This window comes from Ctenocephalides felis, unplaced genomic scaffold (genome assembly GCF_003426905.1).
Source record: "Ctenocephalides felis isolate EL2017-DRISC unplaced genomic scaffold, ASM342690v1 CF-g0.4_SCAFFOLD_03572, whole genome shotgun sequence".
NCBI lineage: Eukaryota > Metazoa > Arthropoda > Insecta > Siphonaptera > Pulicidae > Ctenocephalides > Ctenocephalides felis.
In genome coordinates this window covers 27800642-27820761 of record NW_020539726.1, presented here as the reverse complement: position 1 = coordinate 27820761, position 20120 = coordinate 27800642, and the positions used below count along the sequence as shown (strand labels likewise).

The window sequence follows — 20120 nt, the reverse complement described above, 5'->3', positions numbered from 1 at the left end:
AAATATTTTAGTATCATTTTTTCAATAATAGTAACAAAAACATATTTTAACAATTTTTCACAGATGTAAAAATATAATTTAAATAAAAATATATGTGTCATATATAATCAAATAATAGGTATAATTTGATTATAATTTATATATATTTGAGTATAATTCGATTATATAATTCATATAATCAAATATCATTTTTATGCATCAGATAAAAAAAAATCACGCATAAACTTCATGTTTCGATACTATTTTGTTGGACTTAGTATAAAAGTTGTATTGTTTGGGTTAAAAAATTCATAATCAATAAATTATCAATTATCAATTAACCTAAAATTAATTATCAATTACGATCAAAATATTATTAATATGTTGATGATGTTATCGGTATGTTATTAGTGGTATTTCCAATTCAAGATTAGAACTTGTTTGATTATTGATCTGGATTTATCTATTAATATCTTTATTATTGAGATATTATATAACATTTTAATATAATATATATATATATATATATATATATATTATATATTATTATTATCAATAGAAATTATATACATTATTTACACTAACTCTTAAATCATCCAGAGTCTACAATACGAATCTACTATCCAACAATTTTCCTTATCGATACTGATTTTTGTACAAATGTGTTTTGGCGGAAAATCAGGTTTTCTTAATTTATTAATTATTTTATTTATCGAGAAGCTAGCCAGGATCTACTAAAAAAGAATAATATTTCAGACTCTTAACAAATGGAATATTTAAAATTTATCTATTTATGAATAAGATAACAAATAAAATGATCATCAAATTTTATTGCATTATAGCAACTGATATTTCAGGTGATAAAAACATTGATAAAAATCGTATACTACTTATTACCAAGAGTTCCAAAATAGATGAAGTCAGTAGATGTGACGCTTTATCGGAAGAAACAAGTCAATAACAAAGGTAATTTTTGAAAACTATTTATATAATTATACTTTTTATTTAGTTAAATGTTTTGTTATCAAAGCAATGTGGTTTGTTGGGGTATTACTATTAGGAGCATTAGTTCCAACTTTTGCATTAGAAAATGGGTTAGCCAGGACACCACCAATGGGTTGGATGACTTGGCAGAGATTCAGATGCAATATTGATTGCGAAAATGATCCTGATAATTGCATTAGGTAAGTCTTATTTTTCTAAAACATGTTATCTTTCACAAAATGAAAATCAAAAATTTTGAAAGATAAGAATGCAAACGTATTTAATAGCTGTGCTTATTTTTCATTGGACCAATATGATACTGTTCCTTTAATAATAATTTTATGTAGTTGAATAAAAATGGTACAATTATTACGAGTGAAAATTCTTTTCACTATTTATATAAATAAGGTATCTTTTTTAGAAGAAAAAGTATTTTATGATAGACTTGTTAATTATCTCTGACTGGTCACACTTCGTAGAAAAAAGATATTTTTTGAAGAAATTAACATTTTATTATCGACTTATTATTTGATCTAATTGGATTGATATTATTTTAGAGAAAATTCTGTAGTTTTGAATATTTTCTAGGAATATAATAACAGGTTTATATGCCAATTTTTGGCAGTTTTTTGTATCAATATAATCTTCAGCTTTCAGTCATCTTTAGTCAATAATTATCGAAAATTCAAAAAAAATACTTAAATGCATTTCTTTCAAGATAATGTTGTCTACGATTACATGCTCATATTTACATATATAAAAAATGTCGAAAATTTATTGAATTCTTTTCTACTTAAGTGAGAATTTAATTAAGAAAATGGCTGATAAGATGGCATCGGAAGGATATTTGGAAGCAGGATACCAATATATCGTCATCGACGATTGTTGGTCAGAAAAACAAAGGGAACCAAATGGTGAACTCCTTGCTGACAAGAAAAGATTTCCAAGTGGCATGGGAAATTTATCAGATTATGTGAGTTAAATTGTCAAGATAAAAATATATGTGACAGTAGAAATACTAACGACTATTTTTTTCGGTAGGTCCATTCATTAGGATTGAAATTTGGTATCTATCAAGATTATGGTACACACACATGTGCTGGTTATCCTGGTATTTTTGGCCACATGAAGATAGGTATGATAATTTGAACAACTACAAGGGTTTTTTCGAATTTAATATCCGCTTTCAATTGAAAAATATAAATTTAAATATGATTTCAAGTTAAATTAGCCTTTGGGGGCATTGCTGCAACGGATTAAAAAATATATCGCAATTAGAAAATACTATCGGGTTGTCATCCATAAAAGCGTTTGCAAATGTAAACTTATATTTATTCTAAATAATGATCTATCATATTCAGATGCTGAGACATTTGCAAAATGGAAAGTCGACTACGTCAAATTAGATGGATGCAATTCAAATCCAGCAGATATGGACACCGGTTATCCTGAATTTGGAAGGTATTTGAAAGAAACTGGTAGAAACATGTTTTTTGCATGCGGTTGGCCACTATTCCAAACTGTTGGAGAAGTACCGGTAAATAATAGGAAAAAAACTTAATTTTATTTTTTATATATCAAAATATATTATATTATCGTATAATCTTTCTGCAAAATATTTAGCGAAACTACTCTCTAATTTCGGAGCATTGTAATTCGTGGAGAAATTGGCATGATATTCAAGATAGTTGGGGTTCAGTACAATTTATTGTTAATTATTATGAAAAAAATCCAGATAACATTATTGACTTTGCTGGACCTGGTCATTGGAACGATCCTGACATGGTAACTATGTGAACTAAAATATTTTATTTATGTTGAAAAATTAATCCTTAATTATTTTTTCAGTTGGTCATCGGAAACTTTGGATTAAGTTTTGAGCAAAGTAAAACCCAAATGGCTTTATGGGCAATTATGGCAGCACCTTTAATCATGTCCAACGATTTAAGACATATTAGTGATGAATCTAAAGCTATTTTGCAGAATGCCAGAGTCATTAAAATAAATCAAGATCCTTTAGGAAAGCAAGGAAAGCAAATCTTTAGTGTATGTCTTCATTCATACAGGCATCATAACTTCAAAGCAATGTGTTTTTAAATTTTATTAATTTTCTAGGAAAATAATGTTGAAATTTGGACTAGACCAATCACACCAGTTGAAAATGAATTTTATTCTTATGCTATTGCTTTTGCAAATGGACGTGATGATGGAACGCCTTATAAAGTAACAAGAACTCTCAAAGAATTAGGTTTGGTAGCACCAGCTGGATATCATGTAGAGGTATTTATTTAAAAATTAATTTATACAAGCCCAAGAGCGTATGCACTGCCAAATGTAAGGATAATTGTTTACAAATTGTTTTAAAAATCTACATGTTTACTCAAATATTTTCATTGCTAAATCATTAACTAATGTCACCTTTGTTCGCATTTTGGTCATGTAAAATACACTGCAATATGAAAGCATAATTGCTTACAAATTGTTTTACAAACAAATCTACATATACAAAAGTTTACTCAAATATTTTCATTGCTATAAAAATGAATAAAATCATTAACAAATGTCGCTTATGTTAGCATTTTGGTCATATAAAAAATGCATGTCTTGTAATTATAAAATCATTATCGTGGCCATATATTTGATTCAAAGAAGCTTAAAAAATCAATAAAAGTTTCTCGTTTCTAAAGTCATAAAAAATTAGTTCACAGTCTCATAGGATGATAATATATTTGTATTTATCAATTATAAAACTGCAATAAATTTTTTTTGTTTTGATGAATAAGTAATCATAGAAACAAGGTTTGCTTCAGTAGTGTAATCAAATATTAATTCACAATTTTCAGTGCTTAAATTGTATTAAATTTCTACTAAGGGCATCACAAAAATTTATTCTAAAGTCCAATTTGTTTTATAATTTCAGGATGTATATGACAGAACAAATTATGGACTTTTATATCCAGAAGACAGAATTGAAGTACATATAAATCCTTCAGGTAATATTTTTTTATCTGATATGCCTCTTAACAACATATAACATAATTTTGAAAATTATAGATAACACTTTTTATTTCAGGTGTTGTTTTCCTGAGAGCAAATGTTCAGCAATAAAATTAGAATAATTAAATTAATTATTTGATTGATGAATAGATATTGTTTAAGTTTTTAAAATGAGAAAATAAAATATATAAAACATTTTAAGACCAGTATTATTATGAATAAAAATGAAATATCGAAACAAAGAAATCTCTATTGTGTTACTATTATGTTTTAACATAAAGAAACAATATACAATTATGAATTCAAAATATATAAATAATCGAAGTCAAGAATGAAATAATGTTTAAATATGCACAACAATTATTTTTTTGAGAATTGAAAACGGAAGTCTTTTATTTTACCTATATATTATACATTCAATTTATAAATTTATACATTTGAATTTCAAAATTGTTAAAAAATGAATAAGTTCACTATTCACTGTTATTCTTCGTGTAATATAGAATATTAGTTTAGTAAAATAATTTCAAATATTAATTTTGAAGTTTGTTCTTTTGAAGGGCCACAAAATGTCTCTATAAAATCTATATTACCATGGAGATAGATTACAAAAACAACTTAGTACTTGTATCTATAAATTATGCCCGTGATTAGAAGCCTCAAGCTATAATTATCAACAAAAAACATTTGCATTAAATTATCTACTATATCATGCATCACCTACATCTCTGTAATATTAATTTATTTTTTATAACGACTATAATTTACATTTGAGCATAATAATGTTTTAATCTAAATTCCAATGTGCTTTATCCGTAATCCAAATCTTTTCTTCGACGTTAATGGCTTGTCTTAAAACTCTGTTGAATTACTAGATAACAATCTACTGTAATATTTTAAATTATAACAAGACACAGATTGCTCTAAAATATTAAACAACTACGAAAAAACATATTTTTATGGACGACATGACAAAGTAGAGCAAAGTTTCAGAATGGAAATTTGTATGTACTTATAATTAGTACAAATAAAAACATTTTCCTTTACACGTATACAAATATTTTGAAGAATTTATTTTTGTTAATTTATTAATTACAACATAAAATTCTCAAATAAAAATTGTAACAAGAATATTCTTATGTATCTTTATCTAAAAATGAAGGTAGATTTAGCATCGATTTAATAAATCAATCTATAGTTAAAAATATTTCTCTATGTTCGTAAATGTCTTCTGCATGTCCTACATAAAAATATATGTGCATAATTTAATTTAATAGTATCACAGCTAAACAGCACTGATTTTGACTAGGGTCCTAAGGGAGAAAGATGAAGTATGTTTGTTGGAACAAGTTTCCATCATTGCATTATGTCAGCGCCCTACATTAATATGATCTGCAGACCGCATTGCTTTTAATGAGTTAAAAATAAGTTTTTTTGTTCTATTTGTTTTAATAATAAATTTTACTTGTAAATCGACTATGTATATTTCTTACATTGCTGTAAGTTGAGCTTTAGTAGTTAATGCCAGCACTTAATTTTTGCGTTTATGTGTATTAAAGCCACATTGGTATCAATAAATGCCCATCCGTATTACTGGTTCCATGTTCGTTAACCAACTCGTGCTTAATATCAAGCAGTACTTATCAGATTTTCATATGAGTTTATAGATCTTATAGATATAATTTTCTAATCAAAAATAGCAATTCGGGGCGTTGCTGAAATATTGACATTAAAAAAGAGTCTTATATTATCTTATACGAACATAAAAAGAATAGTACTACCAATGGGTGGAAGAATTACATCACTGCAGTTCATGGAAAATACAGTTCTGATGAGTGCAGTTCAAATATGTAAAAAATGCTCATAAGATGTGCATAAAGTGAAATATATTTTAGAGTTTTAGAATTCCCAAAATTATAAATTTATAGAAAAAATCATATTCTGATATGTTACAAACATGAAAAAGGCAGCTATTTGTCTACAAGTGTGCGCAAACGATTTGAAATGGGTTAATTATACCTTGTTTTGTACACAGAGCACGTTTACGCACTTTGCAGATTAATATAATGATAAACTTCTGAATTAATCTTTAATGTGATCTGGAACATAAAGTCTGTTAACATAACAACCTTGTTGAATGATTTAATATAAAATAATTAAAACTGGCTTAACAAAGTACCGACTTCGTGATAATGTAACAATATTCTTTACAAAAGTAAAGAAGAGTGCGCGTAAAGTTCACACGCGATTGAAGTAAAACTTATTTGCTACTGTACAAGATGGCATTTAAGTAAAAATAAATACATTATATAACAATTTTGAATAATGTTTAGTAGTAATATGGTAACACTAGTGATGCACATATTTATTAGTGTCAACCATTATACACATTTATATAAGGTTGTCAAATATCTCCCTTCCGCCTTTTTGTATTATAAACCAAGAGCAAAAAAGCGGAAGGGAGATATTTGACAACCTAGAATTTAAGGTAAATTATATATTTATAATAGCATTAAAAATATTTATAATATTTAAAAACAATAATGTAATTAAACTCATACTTCAAATATGACATGATCGGTTTGTCATTGTAATTAGCATTTAGAAATAAACCTTTATTAGAGAAATGAAGTAATTGCTGATTAATAAATTCTATAATATTCGTTCACAACAATGGATCATGTTAAACAACACCTAAACAAATATTGTTTTCGCAACTTCACTCATCATGTAAATGTGTTTAAAGAACTTCAAGTAATTAAAATTAACATACATTCATAACAGCAGTAAGCTGGTCTTTTGGTACTTTTTCGCTGGCGATATAATCTCATTCTTTGGACAGCTGTAATATCTGCCTTGCCTAAAAAATATTTTCCATTTTAATAACTTCAAAAATTTATAGAAACTACGAATAATAAAGAAATAATTTCTAATCAATAAACTTACGGCACACATGTTTAATTTTTTTTACTATTTTCAAGGAACAGGGTAAAATATTTTTCTGATTCAGACATTTTTCATTAAATCAAAATTTGTACTACGATATAACTTTAAAATGTTTATTTATCTATGCCTATTTCCTCGTTGATACCTGTACGTATACAACGTTGATGCGAGATTTTTAATTTGACGTAACTTTGCCTGGAAAAAGCTATTTTCACTTAGAAACATATTTCCATCTAAATTTTCACTTTGAACCTAAAACCTCCAAAATATTCCAGAGATTGCATTTATCCATCACTCCAGTTCTATCCTGTGCTTTCTCCATAATAGTTCGGTTGCTAACTATTTGCAAACATGACCACCGTGTTCGAATACTGTCTATATAACAATATAATACATTTCTACCGAATATATTTCGAACTGTCGTTCCTGTCGACAAAACAAGACAATGGTAGGCGATAAATTCAATGGTGACAGAGTTAGAAGCTGACAGACTGCCGATATATAGGTGTCGATGTATCATACTCGAATGTTTAGGGTCTTCTCTATATTTATATTCATATGATAGGGTCACAAAATCTGTATTTTTGGATATGGAGTAATATAAAGAACTTATAAAGTGTCTGAGAAAAATATGTACCTACTTATATCGTGGAATTTTATAATATGCCAACTATGTGTTAATGACCAAGAAAATTCAATTAATAACTAAGGGTATAAGAAAGGTTTAGGGAGGTTTAGGGAGCTTTAGAAAGATGAGTCTTGGATTAGTATTTGTTGTGTTGAGCTTCGAACAAGGAATTCAGAATCGAATACAAAGCCTAAAAATTAATATAAAAGTTTAAAGTATTTTCAATAAAATGTGTCTAGGTGATTACTAGAATATTTGTTTCGATAACAGATTTCTTTATGATGATTCCTTGAGTACAGAGAGTTTGTGTCATAAAATGAATCGGTGTTAACTTGCCATAAATTTTGTTCAAATTTTTTTTTATCTATTAGTGTAGGATTATAGAATGATATAAATAGTAGTGCATGGTATCGTGCTTTAAAGCAAATTGCTGGCACTTCCCGTACCAAAAATATTTTTTTAAAGAATGTATAAAACATGTTTTTAAATTTAAAATAAAAATTTTTGAGTATTTTGAAATTTTTGAAAAATATTTACTGTTTTGAAATAAATTGACTTTTGAAATTTTTTTTTTATATTTTAAAATCAAAAAAGCAGTCAAAAACTGAATTACAGTTTTTGGCACTTTATGCACCGCATCTTTGAAGCAGCTACGCTGCTTTCTCCACATACTAACCAGCACGTCTCCTTATAGGAGGATAGAAATGTAATGTTTTTGAAGCATTCAAATCGGTTGAACCATATTCCCTAAATGGTCGACAAAAATTTGTATCGGAATACACACAGACACACATACACACACATACATTCATTTTTTTCTAAGGTATGTCAAAATGTTCAGAAACCTCTAAAACGTAAAGATATTTAAAAAATTTCATTTTCAATTTTTTTGCGATTACTGTAACTTACCCTACGCGAAGTTAATAAAATTGTTGACGTAAAAAAATTAAATGTTATGTATATTAAAATAAACAATACAAATAATTACAAATAATAAAAAAAGAAAAATATTTATATTAAAATATTTATTTTTTGGCAAAAGATTATTTTACTAAAAAAAAAATCTAGCAACAACAAAAATGACTTTTTCTTAAGTCTTCATACATTTAGTGAAAACATAATATCATAATGAATGAAAGTAAAAAAAAGGACTGTTTTGCATATGAAGGCCTTGGATTTAAATATTGAGTATGAGATAATGAAGATATAAGCATTTGCTTCAAACAAATTATTATTATTATTAACAAATTTAATAGGATATTGGTTTTATTCTTAGGACTAGTAGAATATATTACGAAAAATTACTAAAACATATATGTGCCGAAAACATACTGCCGAAAATTCTTCTTCAATTTAATTATGATTGCATGAAAAAAAAAGATATATAACAAGTTATTACAGTTATTACTAATAACTTAGTACTTGATTTTTGAAGTAGCAGAAATATATTTTTACAAATGTCCCTACCAAAAATAGTTGTACCACCTCTCATTTATTACAGTTGATAGATTTTGCCAGATCGTCGAGTTTATCAAATGGCATTATATTTTATTATGAACTCATAGAAAGAGATACTTGTCAAAATATTTTGGTTATTGTATGGGCTCAACAGAACTGCAGCATATGGACCAACAGTTAGAAATCAGTGAAGGACAAACAAAAAAAATAAGTATGAGGATCCGTTTAAAAACCATATCCATTTACCATAGATAAATTACTCATTGATATATATTTTGATAGCTTCGAAAATATAAAAATTGTACTAATTGTTTACAAACATAAAATTACCTTGAATTATTCAAGCCAAGTATAATATTTAAAACAATAACAATATTGATACTATCGAAACCACTGGTTGTTGTAAATTGTTAGAATTTAATTATAGTATAACTAAAATATAAAATATTCAGCATCAATATAGTAATGATTTGACCACATTTAAATAAATAATTAAAAATAAATAAGCAAAGCATAATGAAAACAACCTATACAGGTAGTAAATCTGTTATAATGTCAAAGATTTATATACAACAAATATAGAAATACACTTTATTAAATAAAAAATTATATCGTAATAAATATTATAGAAGGAAATTCCAAAAATATTATATAGGAAATTTTGTTATCACTAAGTTATGATAAGATTTAAGTAATTTTATTAATTACTTCTTCAATCAATAGAAGATCTGATGATTTGATAAGCAGAATTTTCTGAGTTAGAAAGACACAAGTTACTTCATTATTCAGACAAATTTCAATATTTAGATTTTTAATTAATTTTTTATCTAGGCTATTGACCATCACTGTTTGTGTCTGAACATATGGGGATGATTTTTCAATAGCTTTTGACTTTTAAAAGTGTTTGTCACAATAGTGACATCATCCTGACAATAGGGTTCTTGAAATTTATTGGAATCAGTGTTGCGGTCAGGACCAGCTTTTGTGTTTCGAAAACGTGTTTTTGGTATATTCAACAAGGCATTATTTATCTCATGAATAAGATCAAAGTTTGCTAAAATCAAGCATAGCAAAAAGCGTGAATTATGAAGAATTAAATTGTACTTAGAAAGTATTTTGTTACTTATGTATTTCGAATTGCAAATGGATAAACTACACCAAGCTGCACAAGTAACACATTTACAAATTTTGCAGAGAATTAATAACTGTTATAGTTATTCTTTATATTTATATTTATATATAAAAATGAAACTCGACATCATGTTAGGTATACTAAACATTATATTGGATGTCCGGATTTGGCAATTCTTAGTCTTAAAAAATTCGTGCTAATTCAGAGGTTGGAAAAGGTGAAATATTATTTCAAACTCGTATATAAACATTACATTTTTAATTTAAAATTCAAAAATTTCTGTAGAAGCGTAATTTAGAATAAAACAATTGACGGCGACTCATACGTCAAATGTCGGATGATTTTGACAGATGATTTTCAATTACATTTAATAGGATGTTTTAGATGAATATTATTTAATTGTAGTAAGTAGTTCTTTGTACACAAAAACATTATTGGCCGGTTCGCAAGTGTTATCAGAAACTCAAAATGTAAACTTTTTGGAAATGTTAATATAAAAATACAGTATTTGGCTTTATGGGCACCCTTTTTTGCAAATCATATTTTATTCAAACTCATTTATATAATTTTATACTGATTTGTATTTATAAAACATTTTCTAGATCATTAGGTTAAGATCTCAAATTTGGAATCGATCGAAGGAGACATTTTGTCAAATAATTTATTTCGAGTATCAGATTCGGCTGATAATACAAATATTAACTTTGGAAAACACAATCTCTTTGCGTTTATTATATACCTTTCGAAACTCTAAACTTGAGATCAGACAAAAAATTGTTATTAAAAACATCAGAAGATAACAGAAGAAGTTTCAATTTTTCTATGTGGAATTGTAAAGATAAATGTTATGGTTCATGTAGAATTTAGAAAGACAATTTGATTAAAAACAAAAATGCATTACTTCATTTTCACGTTCTCCTAATAAAGAACTCTATTATCCTCCAAAGAACAGTTATTGGCTTTTGTAGACTCCGATAATAAATGTAACTAATTCAGAATAAAGTAAGTGTTAAATTTTTATATTTTCTGTTTACGTGCATGCACTATTGCGTTTTCTCTATGAACCGTTTGTTTAATGTTGGTTTTCGAATTCAAAACATGGTCAATTATAATATGGACCACATATTGAGATCTTCTATTCTCACGGTAATATACTTGTATATTGTAAAAGAAAATCGGTGTAGCAATTAGATTAGAAGATGTATAAATAATAAATTTGAACAAATGTGAAGTACTCACAGTTTGGGTTTAAATTCGACCTAAAAAATTATGTCAATATAATTTTTATTAGTGTATGTAAAATCCAAAACAAAATCGTATCTCAAAATATAAAAATATTGAAAACCATTACTGCATTAATATTGATTTTATTCTAACTTTCTAAAGGAGAAGACGATAGGATTCATGGTCTTGACGAATATTCTAAAATATTGTAACCCTAGGAAAAGTGTTTTAATCATAAAAAATCATCTAAAGGAACATCTGGTCGAGTTCTCATACAGAATTTTCACCCAGGCATTTCAATAATTTTGATGCCATTTTATAGGTCTTTTCGAAAAAACCCAAATAACCAAATTCCAACTCCATATCATTGATAGAAAGTAATATCATTAAAAATATGCGAAAGTAGCCCCTCTTTTTAAAGTCACTTTTTGTAGCCATTGTAAAAGTTATCAACTAACAAATGATGCGATTCTATTCAGATTGCAGTCGACTTTATTAATAATAAAAAATATTGTTCAACAAATATTTGTTTATAAAAAACATATAACTATATTTATTCATTATTTCGTGCGTTTTAAACTTCAATAAAAAAATTTCAAGCTTTTTTTTATTAATATTATTTTAGTATATTCTTTCGAACTAAAAATAATATTAATGTATATGAATTTCTAAAAAATTTGAAACTTTCGCTACGTTTTAAAAATAAACAATTTAAAATATTTTTATCTATTGCACTTTTGGGTTAAAATAACACGTGTATCGTGGAATATGCCACTCAATGTCACTTAAATTTTCGTAATAAAAAATTTACATATTCAACTATTTCAAAAATTAATTCGTATGTTAATTGAGTGGCTCTTGAAAATTCAGAGAACATAAGTGCGCTTTAGGTGCTGAATATTTAAAACTTCTTCAAACAGAAATCTTGATATGGTATTATATTATTTTATAGGATACAAGGTGTTCTAAAAATGCTATAAGCTGAAAAGTAATGAAAGATGGTAGATAGAGATACCATAGTCTTATAGATCATACTAAAATATTACGGTATTACAACAAGACGTTTAAAAATTCGTCAAAGTTTGCAAAAATTGTCAATATTAGACCTTTCATCAACGTTTGCTCAAAAACGCCTGAACCCATTTCAGAAATTTAAAAGCCATTTGATATACCTCAATGAAGGCATCAAATATATTGTTTGTCAGTTTTGTGCGACGATTTGCCAAGCCGTTTCTCTGCAATTTGGAAAAAAGTGGTAAACTTTTCGTCCGCATTTAAGCTCATAATACCAAATCGATTTTAAAAAATCAAAAACTGTTCGGAAGATATTAGTTGGGTATGATTAGTAAACTTAAAACTGATTAGTTTAAGGTGAAAATCTATCGAGCCGTTTTCTTGTGATTAACTGTTGAAAAAAAAATTTAAGCCAATTTTTATGGAACTTTTTTTTGCGATATGTATCATGGTCTTATAGAACCTACTGAAATATTACGGCCTTACGACAAGTAGTTTAATTTTAGAACTTCATCGAAATTTGAGAAAATGAGTAGTTTTTTTGACGTTTGTTAAAATTAAAATTGAACGATTTACTTGGTATAACCATGAAGTACTTGGTCTTAATGAACATACTAAACCATTAATGTCCTACGCAAACTGGTTCAATTATAAGAATTGTTGATTTGTGAAAATTTACTTTTAGAAAATACTCCGAATTAACGTGTTCATTCGTTTTTAATTATGTGTAATAAATCCACTCGGAATACTTTTGATCACTCATAAAATAATTTATTTTTTATTGATTAAGTCGATTATTTGCACATAAAATTCATGTAACTTGCCCCAAGGCATAATACCAATACCAACTAGTTTGATATATTCTTATTTTGATATTATAATTTCTACTTGTTGGTAGTTAATTACTCGGTTAATGAAATAAAGAACAATATCCAGCATTTGACTTATAAAATCAGTGTCTCGCAATTAAAGTGAAGTAAATCAAGTGCAAAGTGAGGAACTTTGAAGGATCAAAAAGAATTGTCACCAATGAATTAAAATATTTAAAAATAAATTCATTAATAAATAATATTTCTACTTTTGTATATCGAAAAACTCTGTGGGTTATTGCATTAGTTTCGTAGAAACTCGTCTCGACAAGATTCGGCGTTTCGATAAAAATATCGATATCGTATCAAAAGATGACCAAAAAGACATTTCGTAATCCAATTAAAATATGCAGTGTTCGATTTCGAGAAGACGAAAATTCGAATGCCGGGATACTGTTACACTTCTCATATGTAGGTATAAATATATCTACAGAATTTTTTTCAACCGAACGGCGCGGCGAGCGCATCGTTAATGCATATTTATTCGTCACATAAGTTAATAAATAGATGGAACGCTAGTAAGCAATTTACTCAAATCGGGTACAACCAATAAATTATAAAATTTTTAGAGAAAATTAGAAAAAGTCTCAAAGAATTAGTACCTACTTTTAAAAGTTTCAGTGAAACTCATATACATTAACACATTTCATACATTTAAAAAGTGTCGCTTCATTAAAGGCATCCGCGTTTCAAGGAAAATATTTCTGAATTAACGAAAAAGCAGCATATATAATAATACTTTTTTTATTTATATATAAATATAATATAATATTTTAATATAATATTATATATGTATGCATATTATATATATATATATATATATATATATATATTATTTAACTTAAACAAAATAATAATGTAATGTACTTACCTTGAATGGACTGTGATTTTATCTTTAAGTCCTGCTTTTTCAAATGATATGTGAGAAATCGGAAAATCACCATGTTGTATTCATCTGTAAACAAAACATATTTTTATTATTCACAATGATATTGAAAATTACATTGATAATTTAGAACAGTATTTTTACACGTTTTTATATTATAAATATATTATTTACAAAATGTTGAAAATTAGTCTGTGAGTGTTACTTAAGTCTTTGACTTAAAATACTCGAAATTCGCATTTGTTTTAAAACGTTCTACAAATTCCAGTTTGATTCAACTGAAAGTTCGTAAATGATAAAAGCAAAAATTATAATTTTTGTATAATAATATCTTATGCTTAATGATGTAATAATAGATATGAAATTGAATATCAAAATTTCAGATTAATAATTTTTGCTTTTCAAATTCTAATGTTCATTAGATTTCCAAGATTTTTTGCGTAAGGTACATAACCCTTTCGTTTAGAAGTAATTTCAATCTATAATTACCAAATTAAATCATTAATATATCTTAAACAATTTGCTTTGGACAGAAAACTTCAGTTGGTAGTAGAGTTTATTACAAATGATTTATTGATTTAATGGAAAAGATTCAAAATTTAATGGTAGTACTAATAACCCTATTTTCATCGATAGATCTATTAATAAGTTATAACACAAATTTATATGAATTTTGCGGACAAAGCGGCGGCATCCGAGTGGAAAGGGTTAAAATCATTTTGAAATATTTGGAACCTTAGAAAGTTTCAATTTATACTTGAATTATATTCTGTAAAAAACATTAATAAAACATCGTAAAATCTCTTAAAAATTATATAAGTACAAGTCCAAAATTGGAATTATATTACTTCTTATTACATCTATTTTTATATTTTAGGAGATTTTTATATTTGACTGTAACCGATAAAATATGATAAAAGCTGACTAATTGAAATAAGTTTAATTTAATGTTTGAAGCTAAGAAAAATACATGAATACTAGATGTATTCATTATAAAAGGATAACATATAATTTTTACGACTTGTTATGAGCATATTTTTATAAATAATCTAAATAACAATTAATATTATAAATATCATAACAAGAAAAAAAGAAAAAGAAAAAAATGCAATATAAAAAACCTTTCATTTGACAGTGTAAAATATATTGCATATAAAAGCTATGCTTACTACTAATAAATAATAAAGCATTTTAAATTATTAAAAAAATTACACCCAAAGATATACTGTTTGAGTTGATAATTAAAATCAATGTAATAGAGTTTTATAGCTATTGGCTCATTATACAGTGAACAATAAAAAATAAAGAGAATAAATAAAAAATTATACAAAAAATTTAAATAAGCAGAACTATAATTAGAAGCTTGAGCTTTAGTTATATAAGAGAGAAAATCGACTTTGTGTATCTCATTACAACATTTACTAAAGCAATCTATTAAAACGATCTATTTTATATCTAAAATAGATGCTATAAAAATATAATACAATAACATATCAATATTATTCTAGTCCTTCCGAATTTATTAGAATTTTTTTGTATCTTTTACCCCAGCCCTCCCTCTACAAGAAAACCCTGAACGAAACCATAACATAAATTCATAAAACATATTACTGGAATAAAGAATAATATCAAAGTGTCGCCAAACCCGAAATATTTTTGGCCAGAAAATGAATCGAATTTGCTGTAAGTTATTACAGGAGAAATAATGAACGCTGTAAATATTCTACTGTGCAGAAATATTTTCATAAATTTAGTAATATGTGTCGACGATATATATTTGGTTGAAAACTGGTTGACATTATTGCATGTTATAAGGAATTCACATTTGTTATTACAAGGTGCTGAAATAAATCAATATTTTTGGACTTAGTTAGAAAGCTAAGTTATTACAATTATCGTTATCAGTTTTTTTTAGAGTTGTCGCTCCCAGAATATCGATCATTTAGCAGCTAAATTTTAGCTAGATACAAAATTATATTTTAACATGATAATATAATAATTATAAATTTATCTTATGCATTTATGATTTCATATAATGTGATATTGTTTTGTGTTTTAATGTGAAACTTAAACTAGTAATTTAGAGAATAATTATAATTTCCTTTTATAGAGCCTTCTGTAAAATACCAGTTTTTTATCTTAATGAAAATATATGAGATAAACTTAAATTATTAACAAATCCGATGTGATCAAGTTTAAACTCTCTAAATAATTTTGAATAATTTATAAAGTAACTGCTAAAACAGATAGAAGTTAATAAAATTTATATATATATATATTGATATGCATAAACAGGGTGCTCCAGAACTCAACGTCAAGCCAAAACGAGGCGGTTGTATTCGTTAGGCATAGTTTGAAATTTATGAGCTCTTAAGCGCAACCCAGAACATTAGTCAAACTGTAATAATTTCTTGATTATTGTGGTTAATTTTTAGTATTTTTATTTATTTAAACTTTGGATTCGTTACCAAGATTACCATATCCAGGTCCACAGCTAAAAATACACAATTGCTCCAACTTTTAATTAAGACTATGTTATAAAATGAATTTAAAGTTTTCAAAATTGATCGATTTTGAAAGGTCTTCATTGAAAAAAATTCAGAACATTGAATTCAAAAACAGAAGTGTATGAGCAAGTTGCTTCAAAAGTTGACGCATTTGAGCAGATTTTAAAATAGTAAAATGTTTGATAGTTTTATATTGAAATATTTGAGTAAAAAATTCCAAACCGAAAAAGGACAGCATTAGTATAATTGATTTAAAAAAAATTATAATAATTTCAGAATTATTTATTATTAATTAGAAATATATTTAGAAATTTCACGATTGTAATAAATAGTTATAGACACAAATATAGATCTTTTAATATTGCCTATGGCAATCATAATATTTGATAAATCATTATACTTATCATTACTCATATGGTTTTCATTATTGTATTATACTATACTTAGAACTTGAAAAAGGGAGTAAAATCTATATTTTCTCTTTAAACTATAAAAACTCACTATTGATTCAAATAAGAATTTTCTCATTGAGAATAATTAAAAACGTTTTTGCTGTAATTTGATAATGAATTTTTTAACTTTCCTAAGAAGGAGTTTATTTTCTCACAAGAAAATTCTAATTCTAACAAATAGTTATGTTTTCACGACGGTTTATATCATTTTGAATCGTTTGACACAAAAGCTTGACTTTTTGCTAATAATTTCTCAAAAATAGCTGCACCGAATTCAGAAATGGGTGTGTGTGTATGTATATGTAAATATTAAGCACATATACCTAACCCCAATATAACATAAACGATACTATTATCTCCATGAACATTGTTTATTTTTATAATTTATTGTCGATCATTTTCAATTTTGATTCTTTCCTTTTATTCAACGGCTGCACGAACACATTTGATTCGATCGTTAGACTTTATATGATGCTTAATAGTTAACGGTTGAAATGGATAATGTGGCCATGTTTTTCCTCCCTCTTTTATACCCTATTTATTTCGAAATTGTCACCCTTATAAACGTAAGGGTGGATTTGGCAAACCAATCTGGAAACCGCAAGGCAAAGCCACGCCTGCTTTGCAATGATTGCCAAGTTGGTAGTATTACCGTACATTTTGCAATTGAATTGAATTTCAAATATTGATAAGTTATTTTTATAATAACTTTAGATTAGATTGTTATACATATATAGTTTTCATTCAAAAATATTCGATATATAAAAGAAATATTCACAGAAAATACCTACAGATTTTTGGTAAAAAGTAGTCAGACTGAAGTTGAGATTTTAAAGCATAGGTATGAGATTACCAGCATTTTTAGAAAAAAAATTATAGAACAAAAAAATGTTATCAAAATTAATGTTATCTAACTAATTAATTAAAGACATCTCCCAAAACAGAAAAGAGTGAAAATAGGATATATTATGTATCCAGAAACTGGAAACTTCTAATCTTTATTGACAATTTTTTAATTTATTGACGTCTTTATCCAGTAGGTACTACATATTATGAAAAACTCTACGAAAAATAGCGAATTATAACTTTATTTTAAATTCGACGATAACTACATGTGAATGGCATCGTGCCTTAAGGCAAATTGCTGATACTTCCCTATTTCAAATATATTATTCAAAATACTCTAAGTTTCATTACATGTATATTGTAGATAAATATAAGAGGTTACAAATTTGACGACGATGTTTTTTACATATTTAAAATAAAGGGCCTTATATCACATTTCCAATTATTTATTTAAAGTATTTAAATATGCTTTAAAATCTTAGCATAAACTAAAATAAAATCCGAATCATTTTCGATTATTGAAAAAAATTACATTACAAAAAACAAATGGAGTTTTTTAAAAGGAAAATGCCTTCCTCAAAAATTAATCGTTTCTTCACACTGTCATCACAAGCAAAATACTTTTTGAATCATTTAAATCGGATGAACCGATACATTTTTTTCTGTATCTCCCAAACGAGCGGACCTGTCTTTGCTAAAAACTAACCAGCACGTCTCGACGTCAATACAAATTAAATGTTTTTTGAATCCTTCAAATCGGTTGAACCGTGTTTTCAAAGTCTTCGACAAAAATTAATATCTGAACACACACACAAACTTACACCCATTTTTCCTAAGATATGCCAAAATGTTCAGGAGATCCTAAAACGTAAAAATATGCAAAAAAAAGTCATTTTAGACTTTTGGGCGATTACTATAACTTACCCTACGGAAAGTTAAAAAAAGTTTATTTAAAATAACTACTCAACTGCAATCAGTATCTGCACAATCTTAGTGTCCAAGTACAAACCACTTAAAAGCGCGTCTTAGACCAATTCTCAATTTAAGCAACCCAGTGCCCGATTTATGCAATACCAAATAATACAAAACAATCTGTAATAAACCATCTTTTGAGCTTCAAAGATTATCAAATTTGTTTGAAGAACCTACTCGGTAATCAAAATTCGCGAAAAAAGTATTCAAGTAAATTTGTGATTCAAACAACATCACACATTTTCCGTTTCATGAATTACTTAATAGTATGAAAAAAAACTTAAAAAAAGACTCTTTAATTAGTTCAATTTTTATCAAAACTATATTGAAAATATATCTAATGGGTTTCAATGAATGTCTTATTTAAAACGCTACCGAATTAACTAGTATTTAAGTACAGTTCTCTGAACGCGCATATAGACTAATTAATCACTAAAATTAAGTGCCTATCTCTACTTTGTCAGATTCTATGAAGTAAGTGCTTAAGTGTATAAAAATATGCCTACACAACTATTGCAGAACGAATCTATAATTTTATAGAATCTGTTATTTAATGAATAAATTTCAATTTTATTCATTTTTATGCACTGTTCATAAAAAGTGCAGTCAATTCGTAACTGAAACTAATGCTAGCAATGCCAGATATATGAAGTACCAGAATCAAGAATAATAGAATACAATGTATTGCACAATTTTTGTAGTTCAATGATTATTTAAAATAGATATAAAAGTATGCCTAGAAGGCTGCAGCGGATGTCTAATCTATGAAAATATCGAATCGTTAACTTTAATCGTTTCCAAGCACATATTCAAAAAAGCACATCCAAGGTCAATTGGTAATTCAAACTAAACTAATCAATATCAGATTCATAAAGTACTGAAGGAAACAAACTAAGTAATATGCATATTTTTGTACAACGATCAATATAAAAAATTCAGATACATAAAAACTACCTACTCTACTACTACACTCAGTGTCTAATCTATAACAACGCTATCGAATAACGAGTTTCCTCGTCACCCGAGCACAGAGACCCCTAAAAGCGCATCCGTTTAGTAGGCCACTTGGCGTCTCCCAAAGCTGAAAAGCACGGTAAAGTACAGAGAAACGGTGGTACGATTGTACGGTGAATCCACCAACTAGGAAGCAAACAACACAAACGGTGTCTCACCTCACGCAGGTAACTCGCGATCTCTTGCACGAGGCGAGCCATTCAGTCTTGCTC

At 26.9% G+C, this 20120-nt stretch overlaps 2 protein-coding genes across 2 annotated transcripts in view; one reads left to right on the top strand and one right to left on the bottom strand.

Moving 5' to 3' along the window:
• The window catches only part of LOC113388622 (adenylate cyclase type 2), a 260300-nt gene that overhangs the window by 141678 nt on the left and 98502 nt on the right, over positions 1-20120 (bottom strand). The window contains exon 3 of the mRNA XM_026625986.1: positions 14103-14186. Within this exon, the coding sequence (XP_026481771.1) occupies positions 14103-14175 (73 nt within the window). The 5' untranslated portion in view covers positions 14176-14186. The remainder of the gene's footprint in view (positions 1-14102; positions 14187-20120) is intronic.
• LOC113387868 (alpha-N-acetylgalactosaminidase-like) lies at positions 979-4071 on the top strand. The gene is made up of 9 exons (XM_026625256.1): positions 979-1163; positions 1762-1936; positions 2005-2098; positions 2325-2500; positions 2587-2748; positions 2812-3009; positions 3079-3243; positions 3884-3956; positions 4037-4071. Exons 1-9 carry the CDS (start codon positions 1012-1014, stop codon positions 4069-4071), a joined length of 1230 nt encoding a protein of 409 aa, XP_026481041.1. The 5' UTR covers positions 979-1011.